Source organism: Phytophthora cinnamomi (assembly GCF_018691715.1).
Source record: "Phytophthora cinnamomi strain GKB4 chromosome Unknown Contig14, whole genome shotgun sequence".
Taxonomy (NCBI): domain Eukaryota; phylum Oomycota; class Peronosporomycetes; order Peronosporales; family Peronosporaceae; genus Phytophthora; species Phytophthora cinnamomi.
In genome coordinates, this window is record NW_027150947.1 from 589,309 (window position 1) to 609,577 (window position 20,269).

Consider the following 20,269-nt stretch of genomic DNA (forward strand, 5'->3'; position numbering starts at 1 on the left):
ACTGCAATTTCAAGGCAAGCAATAATAGAATTTGCCTCAATTTATATTGTATTGTTTCAGAAATGGTATCTAGTTATCACTTTAGAGAGGGTTACAGATCTTTGACTCAAAAGTTTGAGATCGAAGTTTTCAAGCGAGAAGGTCCAATCTTTCAGGCGCCGATCTGTACTGCGTATTCCATCTGCTACAAACGAGTGCAGCATGGACGGTTTTGCTTTTGACGTAGTATGTATGACTCACGTCCGCAGAACCTCCGCTACGATCAGCATGCATCCTGGTCGAATATAACGATAGAATCTGCTTCGCATTGCAACTCCTCCGGCTTACGCGCCGACCATCGCAGCATACCTCCGCTCTACTCCGGTTGCAAACGGCTCTCTAAGGCCTCATTCGGCAGGACCCGTCTTCGGCGGGCGTTGGTGCTTCTACCCAGGAGAGTAACCAGTCGAAATTGTGTTTATGCGGGTGGCTAGTTTTAAATGCGCAGAAGACGACATGGAGCCCATAATATATTCCCAGGAGGATTCCTATCCTGTCTTGCAGCTTGGCAACCTGTACCATTGCGGCAACGACAGTCCAAGGTGAACCTATTCGTCCTTTAAAAAAGTTGAGCAAGTTGCTCAACATATTTGTAATCAGGTGGCTGCGCTGCTAAGATTTTAATCCCGATTTGAAGTTGATTCAAGTTCAACGGCGGATTCCTTGGTGAGGTAATACATGTACACGTACATGTACAGCTGCCATCCTCAGGTTTTGATGCATGTCTGTCTTCAGAGGCCTTTGGTCCATGCTTCAACGAGGTTCGGCAGGAGAGCCAGCAGCATACCTAGTGAAAGCAGCAACCAAGTCGGCCGGGATGACTTGGGTAGATACGGTGTCATTGTAGCCAACAGCAAAGCCATCTTTCCTTTCCTAAATGCACAGCACAAGGATAATCGTGGCATCTCCATACAGCACACTAGGGCACGCTGGTGCTGTAGCGTGCGTGCTTGGCGATCTCACTCATTGTCATTCTTGAAAACGCAGCGTAGCCGAAAAGTTCCCCCTCCGCCATGAAAGTGAGCTGCTTCCACACGATTCTCCTCGCTGCGGCCGCCTTGTGCTCTCAAGCCGCCGCTGACTTCAAGGTCACCCCAGGATCTACCGTCAAAGCGTCTACCTCGAAGCACGTCAACTTCGTTAAGCAGTGGACGCTGACTGCCACCCCCACCACCACTACGATCGACTCGATTGATCTGAGCCTTGCTGGAAACGCCTACGTGAGCTACGTGAGTGGCCTCCCTAGCGGCGTGATCGGCTACGTGAACGTCTCGGGTGATTCGCGTGCTGTTGTCAACGCTGTCACCGTGAGCAAGGATGTCGACAAGGACCTTGACGACGACAACGACCTCGATGATCTCGTTGACAACGACAATGACAAGGGAGGAGAGCTGAACGTGTTGCTTGGCAACAAGGCGACTACCGGCTACCTGCTCACCGAGATCTTCTTGGCTTCCCCGAATGCTGTGTCTGACGTAAGCAGCCAGAGGTCAGCCCAGGTTGTTATTGAGGACAACGTACTGGTGAAGGGAGGCAAGAGGACGGAGCTACAGATTGATGCGAGTGGTTCGAGTGCCGTGTACGTCTCAACACCGAAAACTGCTGTGAGCGTACGACAGCTCAGCTTGGAGACGTCGGGCTCAGCTAAGATTGAGTACAGCGTTGGTAGCATCAACGTTCGCTCCGAGTTGCAGGTGGATGCTCAGGGCTCTTCGAGCATCACGGTCCTGTCCTCGACTGTTAAAACCAATCAGCTCGAGATGGATGCTCTGCAGTCGGGCAAAATCTGCATCGACGCGAATGTGGTGAGGGCGACTTGGCGTGACATCCAGGGGAAGAACAAGATCTCCATGCCAAATGCGGTCAAGAAGCACGGTACTACGGGTACCTTTGCCTGCAAGAAGTCGACGCTCCCCACGCGCAAGGCGGCTCAGATTACGGCTGGTCCTACGACATCCACCGGAGCGAACGCCTACATTGATAACAACGACCTCGACAATGACGACCTGAATGATTCCACTGAGGACTAACTCTTTTGCCGGGTTCGTAGCCAGTCTGATGTTTCTAACACATTTTAGTTGACGAGTTGCATTTACCTCAGACTAATTCAAGGTAGCTTTAAGAAACATGATGCATTTTGTGATGATTTGGTATGGAAATGGCTTATAAGGTTATCCAAATGCATTGTGCGAGGTACACTACACCTTCATCCTCCGGAGGAATAGTTACTGCTGTACACTACAACTACGATCTGAAGACATGGATCTGAATGTTGACATGAGGGCTCACAATGTGACCATGTCATGCTCAAATGAAAATGCCAATTAACAAAAGCTTACCGTTAGGGCAAACTGTCCCGGACACCGCTACCATGTCATGGATAGCTCGTGGACACGCAAACCGCCTTTGCAGGAGATTGAAGGTACATGGATGGCAAGAGTCACACACTAGCGGTGGAGTAGCACAGCGACGGCTGGATCATGTACAGTGCAAATACGGCACATTAACCTGCAGACGACAGTGAATCGAGGGGATATCCACCGGTCGTGCAGCGGAGCCTCACGCACACGAAGATCACTTGAACAAAGCTGAAGCAAGTGTAGCTATTCGTACAGCAGAATTAATCTTCAACGATTAATCCGTGTCTCAGCAAAACCGGATGTTTTTGAAAGGGGTCACTTGTACACCAAGTGTAATCATGCACATTCTTCATCCAACAACATGTCCTTGGTCCCTTCCTACAGAACGCTGTACATTGCAGCTCTGTTTAATTAGTAGGGGCACGCTCCACTCCGTCGCGTGCACTGCGGCACAATTCAAGCCACCGTTTCAGCTGCACCAGAATGAGGAAGCCGCACCTCGGCGAATACTACGCCGCGAACCTATTTGCTTGTCGGCTGTCGCAGCGCTCGCAGAGCAAATGCCAGGCGCTTACGAGCAGAGAAGAGTCCGACGGGGTTCCTTTTCTTCGATGCTGGGCACACGACACCGCGACTCCAAACGCAGACAAGCCCTCGAGACCCGAGGCGAGCCAAGCAGGTCCTGACCAACACCTGCAATGGACATGTACAAGAGCTAGACTCACCCCCTTGTGTGGCTGCGGTCTCGTATGATGCCGCCGTGTCCGACGGCTGTTTACACCCCGCACTCGCAACGTTACGTAGGCAGCAGCTCGATAGCACCGACCGTGGCCATCCTCATTCTCGAAAACGACAGCTACTCAGCAAGTCCCGAGCGACCTTCACCACACTATAAACCCGTGATACCATGAACATCCAAGCGCTTCTCCTCGTCGCGGCCTCCATGACCGCTCGCGCCTCCGCCGAGTTCACCGTGACCTCCGGAACCACTGAAGCTACCACCTCCACCACCGAGAACGTGGCTTTCGTCAAGCAGTGGACGCTGAACGCTGCCAACAGCGCCGACACCATCGACTCCATCGACCTGGACCTCGCCGGTCGCGTGTATGTGAGCTACGTGAGCGGCCTGCCGAGCGGCGTGCTCGGCTACGTCAACGTGTCGGGCGACTCGCAGACGGTGGTCGACGCCGTCACGGTGAGCAACGACGATGACAACGATGCCAATGACAACGATGCCAATGACGCGGGCGACAACGACGGAGAGCTGAACGTGCGCATCGGCAACAGCACGTCCACCGCCACGACGCTCAGCGGCTACCTGCTGACGGAGATCTTCCTGGCGTCCAGCGGCATCGTGACCGACCTGAAGAGCCAGCGATCGGCGCAGGTGGTCGTCGAGGACGGCGTGTTGGTTTCAAGCAGCACCACCGCAGAGCTGCAGGTGGAGGCGAGCGGCTCCAGCGCCGTGTACGTGTCGGCGGCCAGCACCGCTGTGAGCGTCCGCCAGTTGCAGCTGGACGCCGCGGGCACCGCGAAACTCCAGTTCAACGTCAAGAGCGTGGCGGCGACGGAGGAGGCGCAGTTCGAGGCGCAGGGATCGGCGGCCATCTCGGTGCTGGCGTCGTCGCTGGAGGCGGCCCAGCTCGACTTGGAGACGCAGAACACCGGCACCATCTGCATCAGCGCGCAGCAGGTCACGGCCACCAACTACCAGGGCCAGGACGCCAGCCGCATCTCCATGCCCAACGCGTCCAGCAAGTACGACTCGACTGGGTCGTTCGCGTGCGACGAGTCGAGCGTCCCTGTTCGCGAGCCTTCGTGTGTGTCGAGCACGTGCGCATCGTCGTCGACTTCGGGCACCGCTGTGGGGACGGCCGGCAGCGGCACATCGACGAGCACGACGGTGACCACGGCCCCGACGACTACCAATGACGATGCCGATGCTAGTGACGACACGAATGCGTCTCCGACGCCTCGCCTTGCTGTGCTGGCAGCCGCTGTGGTCGGCGTGGCAGCGGCCGGTCTGCTGTAGACAGCAACCGGTAGGACCACGACCAGAAGTATTAGCTTTATTCATCGACGGAAGTACTACGACATGCTTCCGTGCCCTTAGTTTACCAGACTACTCTCAATATATCTCAAGTAGTTTCACGTTATGACCGAGTTCCCACGGTTCTTGCTTTCCTTTTTTCTGACCGTTCATTGGTCAATTAGCATCGAATAACTCCCAAATGTAACGTAAAATACCGAATACATGTAGTACGCGGTAAAGTACGTACCGTACATTTTGAACAGCTGTGAATTAAACGCCCTCCTCTAGGACGTTCTACTACTAATATAACACCATCAATCCTGTACAGTGGTAGACGAGCCGGTTGCTGTGGCTGAGTCTCTTCAGTGCTTCAGGACCAGCAGATACATCGAATGGTGTTGTTGTACCGGTGCGCAACGGCTTGAAGAACGACAGTATCGACGGGTTCTTGGTCTACACTTCTATTTTGCTTGGTCTTCCTACTGGTTTCCTCTTCTTCGTAACCGACGCACCTAAAGCAACTTATTTCTTCTCTCCAGATACAACAGGATCATTTTTTTTCGGCAGAGGCTGCTGTTTTGTCTGATGAAGACTCTGGTAGAGCTGGGAAGTAGGATAGGTCTTTCGCTGGAATCGAGAAATATTTCAGGGATAACAACTTCCACTTTTTGAGAGGGAATTTCAGCTCCGGCTGTCGTTGAAGTCGCACTTCAGGGGGGTCTGGCATAGTTATGGCAAATGGAGATACGGCACATGTAGTTGCAAGTCTGACCTGGATAAAAAGTAATGAATACCGAGTAATACTCCATTTTCGAGTATCCAACGCGTTCGATATACCGCCGTCGCAAGCTGGCCATGTTACGCTGGACAACCGATTCGTAGCGTAATTGCACACGAGTAATTGAGTATCGTATTCATGAACCACCTGATCAATGGTGAAAGCGGCAATTGAGAACGCATCGTGGCATCAGTTGCAATGCAATGCAACTGCAGCAACTCAACGAGCCCCATCACAGAAGTACTTGTACTGGGGTCGAAAGTGCAAGCGATGTTGTATCCCTCGACGCAGTTTACACTGTAAGCTTTACAGAAAGTGGGGGCGGATGGCTCGATAAAGCTAATGGCTCGATAAAGTATACGTTGATGTTCAGGACTTAGCGCTACATCACCACTAGTGGTGTACTGCATGTACCGCGTAGATACTCCGATGTCTTCGTAAAGGCCAAATCAGCGCCGTGCTTGCTTTCTGGTGATTGCTAAACCGTCCACAATGTCTCACAACGTCCGCAAGCTTCAAATCCTGATTGACTGTTTACTGTAACAATGATAATAATAACTATTAAAATGTGGGCTAAGTCATAGAACGGTAAGAAGCGTGGTGGTATTTGGATTACTTGACCGGTGCTATCGTAACTCACGATGGCACTGGTCGTAATCGGAGTTTACAATCCGTAAACTCCTCGATTGACGTGCCCCCCTCGAGAGCCAAGTCCGGCGTTGCGCTGGCCTGCCAGGTTCGAGCTCATTTCGGAATTCGCCGGCAACCAACTACCCACTTCAACCACTACTACCAACCACCACCTCAAGCACCATGGCCCCCACCTCGATCGACGCCCAACCCAAACGCATGCCCTACCGCTTCCTGGGCAACTCGGGCCTGCTGGTCTCCAAGCTTTCGCTCGGCAGCTGGACGGACGTCAACGACAAGTACACGGCCGACGCCTGGTACGACATGATGAAGCTCGCCTTCGAGCACGGCGTCAACTTCTTCGACAACGCCGAGACGTACGGCGGTGGCCTCGCCGAGCGGAACATGGGCGCCGCCATCAACAAGGGCATCGCCGAGGGCACGTGGAGCCGCGAGGACCTGGTCATCACCACCAAAATGTTCTTCGGGCCGAAGAATTTCTGGGAAAAGTGCGGGCCCAACGAGCGGGGTCTGAGCCGCAAGCACATCGTCGAGGGCACGAAGGCGTCGCTCAAGCGACTCGATCAGGAGTACGTGGACGTCATCTTCTGCCACCGCCCGGACCCGTACACGCCCATCGAGGAGACTGTGCGCGCCATGAACTTCGTCATCAACCAGGGCTGGGCTTTCTACTGGGGCACCAGCCAGTGGTCTGCTGCTGAGATCGTCGAGGCGTGCGAGATCGCCGACCGTCTCGGCCTCATCCGCCCCATCGTGGAGCAGTCCGTCTACAGCATCTTGGACCGCAACAAAGTGGAGTTCGAGTATGTCGACCTGTACAAGAAGTACAAGCTCGGCCTTACGACCTGGTCTCCGCTGGCGTACGGCGCTCTCACGGGCAAATACAGTGCGGGCACACCCGAGGGCTCTCGCATGGAGAATCCGCTGTTCAAGGCGATTGCCCCTGACTTCGCCGAGCGTGTTGCGAAGGCGGACAAGCTTAGACCTGTGGCTGACAAGCTGGGGCTGTCGATGGCGGAGCTCGCTCTGGCATGGTGTCTCACCAACGAGGATGTGTCGACGGTCATGATCGGCGCCAAGACGATGGCGCAGCTCGAGCACAACTTGAAGGCGATGGAGGCGGTGGACAAGATCACCCCCGAGGTGAAGGCGGAGATCGATGCGCTGATCCCGTTCGTGCCGGGGCTGTCGAAGCCGGACGGAACAGCCACGATGCGCTCGCAGCACCTGTAGTGTGTGCGTATGCATTGCAGGCTTCAGAGTCGTAGTCGTTGGCTTCAGAGTCGTAACCTAGATTAACCAAGCCCGAGTAACACTCAATTTTCGAGTAAGCCAACGCGTTCGATACACCGCCGTCGCAAGCTGGCCATGTTACGCTGGACAACCGATTCGTAGCGTAATCGCACACGAGTAATTGAGTATCGTATTCATGAACCACCTGATCAATGGTGAAAGCGGCAATTGAGAACGCATCGTGGCATCAGTTGCAATGCAATGCAACTGCAGCAACTCAACGAGCCCCGTCACGGAAGCATTTGCACTGGGGTCGAGAGTGCGATTGCTGTATCCCTCGTTTCGTTTTAAGGCGAGGTACATTACAGTCATTGCCGATGATGGAAAACTATGACTTTTAGATTGAATGGGGATGCAAGAAGTAGTGATAGACTACGACTGATCTCTAGCCTGAGCAGGGTGAGGAACACGTCCACGCCCACAAGACTGCACAACATGAAAATCCTGAACTCCCGTAGCGAAGGCAGTGTATCGATATACCGTTTTGGACAAGTCAGACCGGCAGTAGAATCTGGCGTAAGTCTCGACTCTTTTCATTAGAGGAATGGGGCATGGTGCTCAGCAAAGGTGCTGCCATTGTCGGGCATTTACCGTAATCTATTTCTCGCCATTTCAAGAACGGATACGTCGATCGTACAAACAATATGAACCAGAACTAACCCTGCGTTTCGGCACTGCATGTTCGCGCTTCACTCAAGCGGCCTCAGCGATGTCGAGAATCACGCCGAGGACATCAGTACGATTGCCCAGGTAGCGGTACGTCATGCGAGATGGCGGTGGAGCCGTGACGATTTTTACCATGCTTCGGGCAAGTGGCGAGCACCATAACGGAGTCGATCCTGACACTGAATCCTCCCGCTAGGAGCATCGAGCTGACGGCGAGTTGAAGTCGCTTACAGGGAACTTCACGGGAACTACGTGCTTATTAGGTTAGCTATAGTGCAGGTTTATAGTCTGGTAAATGCTCGATGTGGTGAAAAGCAGCAACAAGTCTCGGTGCACTTCAACATACATGGTAGCCAGATATAAATGGAAGAATGAAAGCAATAAGGCCCTGGTCCAAGTGAGGAGCGTGTGCCAATGAAACGTGGATTAGTTGAGATGTTTGGTCACGACTGGCATATGTGCTGTGGCTGGTCCAAGCGTGCACCGCCACCACCACGGTCACCAATTCCGCTCCCCCCCAAAGAAAGCACCTCCTCTTCCCGTCATGGGCGATTGTGTGGCTTCGTCGGACGGACAAGCTGCGGCGGTACCGGAGTCGTGATCAGCCTTCCTCGCTAGTCAATATCAATAGCACAATTGCAGCAGTTTCACTATCCATTCCTAGCACAAAAATTCTCTGGCTGGCACATGTGCTGGCGTTCGAGGACCTTGTGTTCCTAGGTCAAATGGATACAGTGTACCATATACCGTTAGTGAATTGAAGGCTTGAAATTGCTCGGAACACGTTCTTCACCAGGCCCAAGGGAGGTGAAGAAGACAGGCTACAGAGCCGATTATGTTCGTCAATGGTCGAGCGAGCCGGGCGGCGGCGAGTACTGTGCGGTATCTGTGAAGTGAACCCAAAGTGCGCAGGAGTAAGCGGTCTCAGTCTCGTGTGACATCGATTTACGACTGGGTAAAGCGAATCATCCATGAATTTGATTCCTCCGTCCATGATCAGCGGTCTGCTTGGCAAACAGTCCTCGGTGCGCGTTAGTGCGCACGCCAGGAATTTGCTAGCGAAATAATCAAGTGAGAACGGGCAGTCTGTCCAGGTTTTTTGCTCGCTGGCGGATTTTACTGCATGGACCCGATCAATGAAGCCAAACGTGGGTGAACTGCAAGATGCGATAGCAGCGCAGGCAATGTCTGAACGGGGCCAAGGACAGTCGTTCTTGCTCGACAGGGGCGCACGTCTTCAATTCTCGGGCTACAAAGTCCCATTATTCAAAACACCAACTTGTGCTCAAGCATCCCATCTCCTCCTTCACCCAGACTAATGATCTCCAGTTCACCTCGCCTACTTCTTTTGGCCGCGGCGGTCGCGTTCCTGTCATACACCGGAGCCGACTCGGACTTCTCGGTGTCGTCCTCATCTACAGAGAGCGTCGATTCGAGTATCGAGCACGTCAGCTTTGTCAAGGAATGGACTCTCACCGCCACGAACACGCACGACAACAACACCGCCAACGATGACGATGATGATGGCGACTCGAACGATGACAGCTCAGACGACGGCGACGACAAGATTGACTCCATCAAGCTGCAGCTTCCCGGTCGTGTTTTCGTCAGCTACGTCAGCGGTCTGCCGTCCGGCGTGCTTGGCTACGTGAACGTCTCGGGCGACTCTCAGGCCGTGGTCGAGACGGTGAAAGTGAACTCGAACGACGACGACGAAGAGCTCGAGGTGAAGTACGATAGCAGCTCCAGTTCAACTTCCTCGGGTTACCTGCTGACGGAGATCTTCCTGGCGACGAGCGGCATCGTGGACGACGTCGAGATTGAGTCAACAGCTGCCGTGGTCATCGAGGACGGCGTTCTGGCCTCCAGCGACACAAACAAGGAGGTACAGATCAAGGCAAGCGACTCGAGTGTCGTGTACATCTCCAACTCTGCCATGAGTGTAAAAGACCTGAAGCTTGAGCTCTCGGACAGCGCAACGCTGCAGCTTACCACCGACAGCATCACCATCCGCGAGGATGGGCAGTTCCAGGCGCACGACACGTCAAGCATCGCAGTGATCACGTCGTCGATCAAGGTGAACGACCTGGACCTCGACGCCGAGAACTCGGGCACGATCTGCATCTCCGCCGACGAGGTCACCGCCAGCAGCTACGACGGCGAGGAGGCCAGCAAGATCTCGCTGCCGAACGCCTCGTCCAAGTACACGGCCACGGGATCGCTCTCGTGCACCGAGGCGAGCGCGCCGTCCCGCGCGCCGGGCTGCATCTCCAGCAGCGCCTGCTCTTCGTCGTCCAGCACCTCCTCAACCAGCACGCCAAGCACTTCGACAGCGACAAGCGCCCCCAGTGCCTCCACTACAACGTCGTCTTCGTCCGGCGTCAAGACCAGCGAGCAGACCAGCGATACTGCAGCCTCATTCAACAAGCAACACCTCGCAGCCATGACTCTACTCACGGGGCTGCTGGCTGCCGCGTGCATGTAAGCTCCAGCTCCAGGTAGTTTTGGTGGTACAGTGCACCTGTAACCGCTTCAACGTTGCCTTTTTTCGGTGTTCGAATCACTCTACCATTTAGTATCCCATACAAACATGAAACTCTACAAATGTGGACCACCTTATTTAGTGTACCCCACCCAATCCTCCCTTTTAGCGGAGCTGCTGGGTCATATCCAGACGCTCGAGGGGCTGCGCAGTTCGTCCCCGCGGCGGCGCTCGTTCTCCGTCCTCCTCCTCCCTCCACGCCAGCTCTTCCCCTTCGTACGTGCGTTATTCTCCCACCTACCTCCTCACGCTTCCTCTCCCTGCAACTCCGCTCTCAATTCGTCGCGTTTTGACTCTGTTACACTAACGCCCCCCATCCACCATCTCTGTCCTATTTATAGTGTCCCCCATGGCCGCGTGGCCGCCGCCGCCACGCTCTCCCACGCGCGACGACGGGCACTTGGACTCGGACACAGCTTCCTTCCAGAGTCTCGGCGCCTTCGGCCACGACGCCTTCAGCGGCGGCCTGGAGCTGGGCGGACTAGGCCTAGGACTCTCTCCTGCACCCCCTCCGCCCTCTCTAGGCCTTGGCCTGGGCCTACAGCAGCCTCCGCTGCCTCTAGCACCTCCTCCTCCGCCCTCCTCCCCTCTCTACCACCTACAACAGCAGCAGCAGCTCCACCAGCAGCAGGAGTTCATGCTCGCCGGCTCGGCGCTCAGCTCGCTGGGCGGCGTGGAGCTCCCAGACCAGCACAGGGACGAGCTGGGGCCGTCCGTCTCGCACAGGAGGGGCTTCGACCTGTCGGACGCCATGCTGAGCCTGGATCTAGGCGGCAATATGCTCGGAGGCAGTGAACGCGGCGTGCTGAGCAGCGCCGCGTGGGGAGACCCGGCCGCCAGCCTCTCGTCGGCGTCGCCGTCGTCGGCCTCGCTGCGCGAGCAGATGAACGCGCAGATGGCGGCGCTGTACCAGCACCCGAAGCCGCCGTCCAGCGAGCGGCTACTGTTCCAGCCGCCGCCGCACCAGCGCCAGCCGCTGGCGCAGTCAGGGAGCGACCTGCTCGGGCTGCTGAACAATGGCAGCGGAGCGAACAACGCCCCGTTCGGCGGACGAGAGCTCTACCCTGGGAATCTCCCAGGCAATAATATGCAGGCACAGATGGGCGGGTTCCCGGGATTCCCAGCCTCCAGTCCGAGTAATAATGGCGGGCATGGAGGGCTGGCGCCGACCATGTCGCCTTCCCGGGGACCGCACTCGAGGAGCTCGACCCCGTCGCGTACAAGGAGATCGCCGGCCAAGTCGCCGCAGTTGCACCGCGATAACTCGGCGCCCAGCTCGTTGTCTGGTGGACAGGGCAACTCGATCCATGTGTCGCCCGAGGTGACGAAGCCCAACGACAACATCAAGGTGCAGGTCTCGCTCTTGGCGGAGGAGTGCATTGTTGGACGGGTCTTGCTCGTCGGTCTCTTCCGTCTCGGGCAGCCGACGAATGACAAGCCGATCTTCGTGAAGCAGGTACTTTTCGAGAACAAGCTGCACCGGAACTACCGATACTTGAACACGCGCATCACGTTCCGTGCGCCGCGTTCGCCTGGTGAGTTTGAGTTCCGCGTGTTCGAAGACAAGAGTGGTCACAGTCACCAGCCCAATGGCAAGCGACAAGGTCACTCGAACGACGATCATCACGACAATCACCACCACGGTAAGGTCTCGTACTCGAACGTCACGATTGCGCGCAGTAATCGGCTGAAGGTTTGTCTGGAGTACAGTCACTTCATTGACACGTTACGCGCGACGCACGACAAGTTCCAGCAAGGTGTGGCAGATGGCGACGCTGGCCTGGTGTTGAGCGCGCTCCTGGCACTGATGCGGCTCGTAGACCAAGTGGAGACTGTGTTTTTGCACGGACATGCATTGCTGGGCGATCTGCTGGAGGCATGCCTTCGTCTGTTGGAACGTCGCGCTGAGGACATCGCGCGGTCGTTTGCTGCCACCGAGACGATCCCGCACCCCATGGAGACTTTCCACGGTACCTTGCGCAACGTGCTGAACGCTGTAGAGGCCAACAAGTACGTCAGGGAGCTTGTGGCGGACGACCAGCTTGCCGATATTTCTCGAATTCAGCGTGAGCGCTTTTGTCAGGTGAGTGGGCTGTACTTCGCGAATGATGGAGACCGCTGCGCGTTCTGGCTCGAACACTTTGGATTTGCGCCGATTGAGATCGCTCCATCGGGTTCAGATAACGATGGCGAGAGTAAAATGCTGCACTCGTCACCATTTGTGACGCATGCCTTGACGCGATGGGTGGAAAGAGAGGCGTCTGTGTTGATGCCAGACCGCACCTCATTCCGTGCCTCGCGCCAGTCGATATACGACCAGCTCCACGCTGAGGTCATCTCGAAGTTATCGTTCACATGCGAGTTGGACGTGTTTGGGTCGTCGGCTAACGAGTTTGGCAATGAGAATAGCGACATGGATATGTGTCTTGTGTTGCCGGAAGTCACCACACCAACAGTCGAGGAGAAACAGCGCATACTACTGGAAGTTGTTGCTAGACTTGAATCGCGTCCGGACCTGTTTGCTTCTGTGGATACGACACGCCTCACGGCGCGGATCCCGATCATTATGTTCGTGTCACGTGCATCCGGCATCGAGTGTGACTTGTGCGTGGAGAACCGGTTGGCACAGCGTAATACTTCTCTGCTGCGTGCTTACGCAAGTGCAGACCCGCGCGTCCGCATGCTGGCCTATGTGATCAAACGCTTTGTGAAACAGCGCCGGATGAACTGTGCCGCTGAGGGCACACTATCGTCGTACGGCTACCTGCTCTTGCTCATCCACTTTCTTCAACGCCAAAATCCTCCTGTGTTGCCTGTGCTGCAGGCCCTGCCCCCGAATTGGCCGGATGAACCTAAAGAGAAATTACCCAGCGTGTTGTGCCGTGGCCCCAGTGACGAATTGGACCCGAATGCTACCGATGGCCACAGCGGCATCGAGACGTACTTCTTTGATCCGTTTGCGTTCCGTGAACCCAATGAGAAGCTGGCCGCTTTGAACGAATATGGTGCGCGCAACACTCAATCAGTGGGTGAACTGCTCCTCGGCTTCCTGCGGTACTACGGCTTGCAGTTCGATGCGACGCGTGATGTCGTAAGTGTTCGCCGCCAAGACGCTGGCACTGTTACCAAGGACGAGAAGCGGCACACTTCGCAGTGGCGCTTTACGACGCGCCTGAGCATTGAAGATCCGTTTGAGGTGGGCTACGACGTCGCACACGTACTCAAGGGCTCGCGTGATAAGTACATTCGTCAGCAATTCGTGCGCGCGTATGTGCTGCTAATGGATGGCGCCATCCAACATCAGAGCAATACTGAAGGGGAGGCAAGCGAGCAATCTGGGCAAGACGTGTCGGTCGATGACGATGCTGTGGAGCGAATTATGGCAATCGTCAACGAGCACGTTCTGGAAGTGCCGTTCCTGCAGGCGCCACCGCCTCATCCGTTGTCGCCTGTACCGATGCCCATGCCTCAGTCGCACGAGGGCTTTTGACATACCTGACCATCCGATCATCCACCATGCAAATAGAAAAAGAATCATGCTTTGCGCTCGCGCAAAAAAGTTGTTGCTACTTGATTTCCTAACTTTGGTATGGGCTTTCGTCTAGTTCTGATTGCCTTGCTTTGGATAGCGCGCCCTCTGCAATACTATGTGCATTTGCGCAAGCTCAGGGTGCTTTCACCCTGCAAGATGACATCACTTTTTGTTACTGCTGTTGTCTTTCACACTAAGCGTCCACGAGACGACGAGCGATTCCTCGGTTCGCATATACTTCACGTGAACTGCGTCAGCCACGCTCACGGTATAAGTTCCCCCTGCCTGGACAACCACTTCGCGCATATTCCAGCCCAGCAACTGTTGCGTATTCAACACCACATCATGTCAGTATATATACCTCCATCGACCAAACCACGCCGAAATTCAAATATCATCTCACCTCTGTCGATGCCTTTGTGTCGAGGTCAACCTCGACCGTCGGCGAATCCGGTTTTACACTGCTCTGGCCGACCAGCAGCGCAAACGAGCTCGGACGGACGCCATCCAGCCGCTCCTCAAACGACAAAGACGATCCGGATGAAGCGCAGACCTTCTTCACAGCTGGAGTGGCAGCCAACTTCGATGCTGTCTTGCAGTCAACCTGAAGCACACTCTTCCGCATGTGCGACACAAGCTGCCATTTTACACGCTGGGCTTCCGGCAGCGCATGCCGTGCTTCCCGCTCCTGTAATGCTAACATCTCTGTTTGCTGCTTTGCAAGCGCCTGATTCGCCTCCAAAAGCTTCTGCCGCAGTGATGCAAGCTCATCGGTACTCGTGGCGATAGATGATGCTGCACCCGCTGCTGTCTCTGAGGTTGCTGACTCGGATGCTGCAGTAGACTTAGGCGGAAGTAGAGACCGAACATCCTCCTGAAACTTGTCCACGACTGTCTGTAACTTTGCCGTATAAGCCTCCGTATCCCGCTTCTGAGTCCGCTGTGCTACCATAGCCCTGCCCAGTTCATGCCGAAGGGCGCGACATTCAGCATAGTACCTGTCCTTCTCGTCAATAGTAACTCGCGTGCCTGCCTGAGCATCGCTTGGTACTGTGGAAGTTGGAGCGAGAACGCTGGGTGGAACAGCGCCAGTGGTGCTAGACCCGGGCACCGAGGCACCCATTGTCAGAACCGAAGCATCTGTGGGGAAGTAAGTCGAGTTCATGGGCTCCGATTTCAGCTGCATCTGCAAGTGCTGTGCATGAAGACCTGACGCATGGTTCGCAAAACCAGTGACGCCCTGGTGATGTGAGCGATGCAAATCATCTAACCCAGCGCTTGTGTTGCCGTTGTGCAAGCTGTTCGTCGCACCACCCAATGTTCCTGCAGATCCATTCAGACCATTACCGAGACCGCCGCCTAATCGTGTTTCCAGAGCCATGGTCTTGCTTGACAACACGTTAGCGCTGTTGCTGCTATCCGATCCCTTTATGACACCACGACCCGGGCGCTTTATTCCCCGGTATGAAGCAGAATTACCAGCATTCTGTCGAACTGTACAAACGCAAAACCGCCGATACGAATCTGGTCAGAGAGTAATCTCCATACATGGCAATCAAACTCAACGTACAAGGATTGCGACGCAGCTTGAGTACAACCGAGTTTCGCGACGTAGATTTGAGACGACCAATAACCGTCGAAAACTGTAGTCCTCGCACGGGCAACCCAGACACAGCCACGAGAGTGTCACCAACGCAGATACCGCTATTAGCCGCCGGCGTATCCGGCGCGAGTCCTGTAATCTGAACGTGGTCGTCCACGCAGGCTAACGTAAGACCAAGTCCTCCATTCCGCTTCGTGATAACACACTCGTACAAATCGCCGGACTGAGGCTCCTTCATCACTTTCTCGCGCGCTGCAGCCGCAGCAGCGGCCGCCGCTGCCGCGGATGCACCCAACGGGTTGCTAGCACTATGAAGATGATGCCGGGCCTGTTGCTGCTGAATCTGCTGGTGCACCGAAACCTGCGTCGGCGCCGCGGCCTTCACCACGGGTTCCGGCTTAATGTTCTCCGTTTTCTGCTTCTTGTGCGCCACACTCGCCGCCGTGGCCAGCTCCGCTTTTCTCCTCATCGCCGCTGTCGTACCCGTAACTGCAGGCTTCACCACGGGGAGCTCTCGTTTCACCGCTGTCGTGACCGTCGTGGTCGCCGAGGCCGCCACGGACGCGGGCATTGCAATGGCCCCAGAGCTCGTGGCCGCCGCGGACACCGTCGCGTCGCCCAGCAGCGACAGCGGCGCCACGTCTCCAAAATCCGGTAGCAGCGAGGTGGGCGGCGACAGCGCGCGCATCATGAGTCCGGGCGGGGGTTGCAGCGGCATGCCGATGGACATGGCTGTAGACGTCAAGCCTGCACTGAGTCCCTGAGTCACGGCCTGGCTCACCGGCGCCTCCACGGGCGGGATCAAGTCCATAATATTCTGCATCACATCACACCACAATAACAACAACAACAACAGAGTTTTTAGAGCTTTTTCTCCTAAAAAATGACCGGAAAATGACCGGAAAATGTATCATAATGCCGAAAGTTACGCACGTCCGAGAGCTTCTTCTCGTCCGAGACGACGGCGGCGATCTGGTCCAGGAAGAAATCAGCGGCCGACTTGCTCCCCGTCATGGCGGAGGCCGCGCCGGGCTGCGCGTCGCCGCTGGAGGCCGCAGACGCGCCGCCCAGAGCGGCCACAAGGCTCTCGTCGAAGGGCAGCGGCGCGAACGCCTGCGCGCCGCCGCTGCCGCCGCTGGAGGGGGACACAGAAGAAGCGCTGCTCTTGCCGCTGGCAGTGTCCGCGGGCGCCTGCTGCTGCTGCTGCTCGCCCATTGCGCGTTCGAGTGCAGTCGCTATGGCTGATTTGGGTGCTTTTGGACGAAGGTTTGGGGCTCCCAGGGCGCGCCTTGCGACGGGAAAACCACGGGGGAGCGTGGCGAGGGACGTCGGGAAGGCACGGGCAAGAGGCGCAGCGCTGGAAGGACCTGTGGACGCCGGGAGGGAGCTGCGCGCCACGCACTCAGACAGCGGGTCACGCGCTGCGACGCAATGGGAAATGCCTGATCCGCCACCAACGATGCCGACTATGCCGGTGGGGACTGCTGATTGGTGGAAAAGAAGATTGACCAATGACCGGCCAGATCCGTTCCCACCATCCATAAGGGAACTTGAGGATGCTGAGCCCATGGATAGAAGGGACACCGACTTTTCTGAGATGAAACATCATCAGCGTGTCGTGACGGCCACAGCACCACTGCAACAGCACTGCAACTTCAACTATAATAGCAGGGCAGGTTTACGGTAAGTACTTGTATTGCTACCGTCCAGCAGCGTCTTTCGTTGTCACGATTGACTCAACTCAACTGGAAGAGAGAGAGAGAACTGACTTGTCTGTCTGCACGGCACTGTCTACTTACTGGTCCTGCAGCGACCGCGCGATGGCCTTGGCGATCTCGTCCTCCTCGTACGTGTCGTCGGCGTTGTCGGTCGAAGAGGCAGCGGTGGACGCAGGAGTTGAAGACGCAGCAACGGCAGGAGCAGCAGGGGGCTGGACGGGAGCGGGAGTTGGCGCCGGAGTTGGAGTCGGGGCGGGTGCCGCTGTGCTCGCGAACGGGTTGGCTGCGCTCGAGCTGGTGCTGGATGCGAACGGGTTGGCGGCCGACGGGGCTGCGGCGCCGAACGGGGCGCCTCCAAAGCCGCCGAGGTCGCCGAAGCCGCCGCCTGCCATCATCTGCTGCATGCGCGCCATGGCGTTCGGGTCGCTCATCATCTGGTTCATCTGCTGCATCATGGCGGGGTTCTGCTGCAGCGCCTGCATGGACTGCGCCAGCAGCGCCGGGTTCTGCAGGGCCTGCGCGAGCATGGGGTTCTGCCCGGCCATTTGCTGCACCATGGGGTTGCTCGCCATGGACTGCAGCATCGCCGGGTTCTGCAGCAGCGCTTGCGCCTGCGACGCAAAGTCTCCCCCCAGTCCTCCAAGACCTCCCACGCCTCCGAACGGCGCCGACGCAGGCACCGCGCCTCCCAGCGTCGCCACCACGGAATCCACGACGGCCTTGCACGCCACCAGGTTCTCCCACCTCTCGGGCGTCGGCACGAGCACCAAATAGCCCTGCAATTGCCCACAACAACAGCAACACCCACCCCTCTATTAACCTCCTCTCTCCTCTCTCCTCTCTCCTCTAGAGCACGCACCGCCTGCACCCCGTCCTGGAACCCGAGCAGCTGGACGCTGTCCTGTCCTCTGGCCCGGTCGAAGAGCTTGGCCTTGAGCGCCGCGTTGTCCACACGTAGACGACGGTACTTGTCCTCCGTCGGGTGGTCCACAATGTTGGCGCAGATCTTGTGCAGCGTGCGCGTCGCCGTCGCGAACTGTTCGGGCGGCTCGCGGCTCCGCATCTGCTGCAGGAACGCGCGCAGCTGCGCGGGTGGCGCTGGACTGTCAGCTGCAGCGTTGGCCGCTGCGTTAGCTGCGTTGACGGCGCCTGGCGTGAGCGTCAGGTGCAGCGCGCAGCCTGCGGCCACGTGGTAGTCGGCCAGCAGCTTGTCGTCCTGCAGGATCTGGCCCTGGAAGATCAGGCGCTGCGCCGCCACGGGGAAGCGGCGCGCGTCCTGCCGCTCGATCAGCTGCTTGAGCGACAGCACGGAGGCCGCCGCCAGGTCCACGCGCAGGCGGAGGCTCTCGCTCGCGCCGCTCACCACCTTGACCGTCAGCTCGTCCGCCATGAGGGAATAAATGACGGTAAGAAATGGAATGCGAGAAAATATTTTTTATTTTATTATGTATTAAAAATGGAGGACACCAAGTGTACGTAAGGGGCACACCAACTGTACACAAAGTCATCTTGAAGCGACGCACGCAGATGCAGGACGGGATGAAGGCGAGGAGGACGACGACGGCGAGGTTTAGTCGTAATGGGGATGCGTTGGTGGAGGAGTTATTGGTGGTGAGGCCGCCGCCGACGGAGCTGGCGGTGGAGCGGATCCCCGCGCTGGTTCGAGAAGGTCCGAGCTTGGGTGGTTGAAGTGGACCATGTGGTTGAAGTGAGGTGGTTAATCAGCTGTGGTTGGTTGAAGTGGACGTTCTGGTGCAGACGTTGGCGGCGACACCGGTGGACACAATTTTGGGCGAGGTTGGCTTGCAGCTGTTAAAGGTTGCTATGGGTTGTTGAAGAGGCTGATGGGAGGTGCTGCAGGGCATGAACGCAAGCGAAGATGTGGCTCGTCGGGCGGAGGAGGTGGACGAGTTCTGTCGGAGCTTGCGGCCAGGACCCCTGCAAGAGATCGTCGGCAAGCAGGTAGCAAGACTTCGAGGGGCAGCGCAGTATCTGCGCTCGCCGTCGAGCCGATTGACTGCGGAGTTGGTCAGCATCGGCGTGGAAAAGTACGCTCTCGCTTTTGGTCGACGAGTCTTTTGAGCTGGAGTGGTAATGCTCGGATGTACTTGGGTATCTAGACCGCGCACCAGGCCCGTGCCTATCCGCGTCACGCCGTTCATGGGCTCTGCGTTGGCCAGGGCTGCAGCCAAAGTGGGCGTGAACGCACGAAAACACCAAAGTGCCAGCAGCATCCGAAAGACGGCAGCCAAACCATTGTACAAATGGGAGAAACGTCGCTTCCTTCGTGGCAGCACCGTTGCGCAGCCGCACATCGCCGCATCGAAGGCGGACGCTGGCAGGAAACCGAAGCTCGCGGAAGAATGTGCGCGATGTCGCTTTTTCTCTCTCTACTGTATTTTGCACTAAAATCTTACTGTCATTCTACCTTGTGCAGACCTAGACGAAGTCGATGAGGCTGGGATGGAACTCCATCCTTGCTCAGAGCCTGGCCACTACTCACGCTCTTCGTATAACAAGGCATCGGTAAATACAAGCAACGCCAATAGCTTTGAGTTCCAGATTATCCTAACCGAAGAGGAAGTTAAGGCTCTCAAGGTAGGGCAGCCCATGTTGACAACCAATAGCTTCCACTCGGTATTGACCATTGTCCTCTGCTTCCCAGTACCAGCGACGTCGCCTCGAAGCTGAACAGCGGCACTTGTCACGACGGACGAAACCTCAGCTGATGAGTACAGTCCCACCTCCTGCCCAAACGGCTTCAGGTTTAGAGCGGCGCAAAAAGCTCCCCAGTAAGCTTTCACAACAGGAGATTCCTCCAGCGTAGGGCCGTTGGGCTAGTTCCAGCAGGTGCAGCGTGTAGCTCAGGTACTGAGGACATCTATCCACCTGGAGTTCCCACTAAAAATACAGGCTTGAGAATCTGTGCTTGATCAGAACATGCACAGATCCCATCGCCACCAATAGCTTGTTCCTCCATCCATTTGCAGCTGGAACGCTCGAGCTTCTCTAATGCTCGAGCTCATTTCCCATTTTTCTTGACTTGTGGTATCGA

General features: G+C 56.5%; 5 protein-coding genes across 6 annotated transcripts; 3 read left to right on the top strand and 2 right to left on the bottom strand.

The window, feature by feature from the left end:
* Positions 1-10,262: 10,262 nt before the first annotated feature.
* Positions 10,263-12,151, top strand: IUM83_01114 (S-M checkpoint control protein CID1; the record flags this gene model as incomplete). 2 transcript variants are annotated; one of them, XM_067924944.1, is made up of 4 exons in its annotated part: positions 10,263-10,300; positions 10,471-10,577; positions 10,703-12,004; positions 12,072-12,151. In XM_067924944.1, the coding sequence occupies 4 exons, from the start codon at positions 10,263-10,265 to the stop codon at positions 12,149-12,151; spliced, it is 1,527 nt and encodes a 508-aa protein (XP_067797302.1). The 2 variants fall into 2 exon arrangements, with proteins under 2 accessions (XP_067797302.1, XP_067797303.1); XM_067924945.1 differs by lacking the exon at positions 10,263-10,300 and having other exon boundaries at positions 10,410-10,581.
* Positions 12,152-12,168: 17 nt separating this feature from the next.
* IUM83_01115 (S-M checkpoint control protein CID1) lies at positions 12,169-13,851 on the top strand (the record flags this gene model as incomplete). Its single annotated transcript, XM_067924946.1, has 1 exon — positions 12,169-13,851. The coding sequence occupies one exon, from the start codon at positions 12,169-12,171 to the stop codon at positions 13,849-13,851; it is 1,683 nt and encodes a 560-aa protein (XP_067797301.1).
* Positions 13,852-14,055: 204 nt separating this feature from the next.
* Positions 14,056-16,711, bottom strand: IUM83_01116 (PDZ domain; the record flags this gene model as incomplete). Its single annotated transcript, XM_067924947.1, has 4 exons — positions 14,056-14,214; positions 14,297-15,387; positions 15,464-16,313; positions 16,430-16,711. 4 exons carry the CDS (start codon positions 16,709-16,711, stop codon positions 14,056-14,058), a joined length of 2,382 nt encoding a protein of 793 aa, XP_067797085.1.
* A 580-nt stretch (positions 16,712-17,291) lies between these two features.
* On the bottom strand, positions 17,292-18,604 carry IUM83_01117 (Ubiquitin family protein; the record flags this gene model as incomplete). The annotated part of the gene is made up of 2 exons (XM_067924948.1): positions 17,292-17,990; positions 18,074-18,604. The coding sequence occupies 2 exons, from the start codon at positions 18,602-18,604 to the stop codon at positions 17,292-17,294; spliced, it is 1,230 nt and encodes a 409-aa protein (XP_067797300.1).
* A 137-nt stretch (positions 18,605-18,741) lies between these two features.
* On the top strand, positions 18,742-20,041 carry IUM83_01118 (uncharacterized protein; the record flags this gene model as incomplete). Its single annotated transcript, XM_067924949.1, has 6 exons — positions 18,742-18,883; positions 18,956-19,011; positions 19,075-19,262; positions 19,335-19,579; positions 19,652-19,812; positions 19,886-20,041. The coding sequence occupies 6 exons, from the start codon at positions 18,742-18,744 to the stop codon at positions 20,039-20,041; spliced, it is 948 nt and encodes a 315-aa protein (XP_067797083.1).
* Positions 20,042-20,269: the final 228 nt, after the last annotated feature.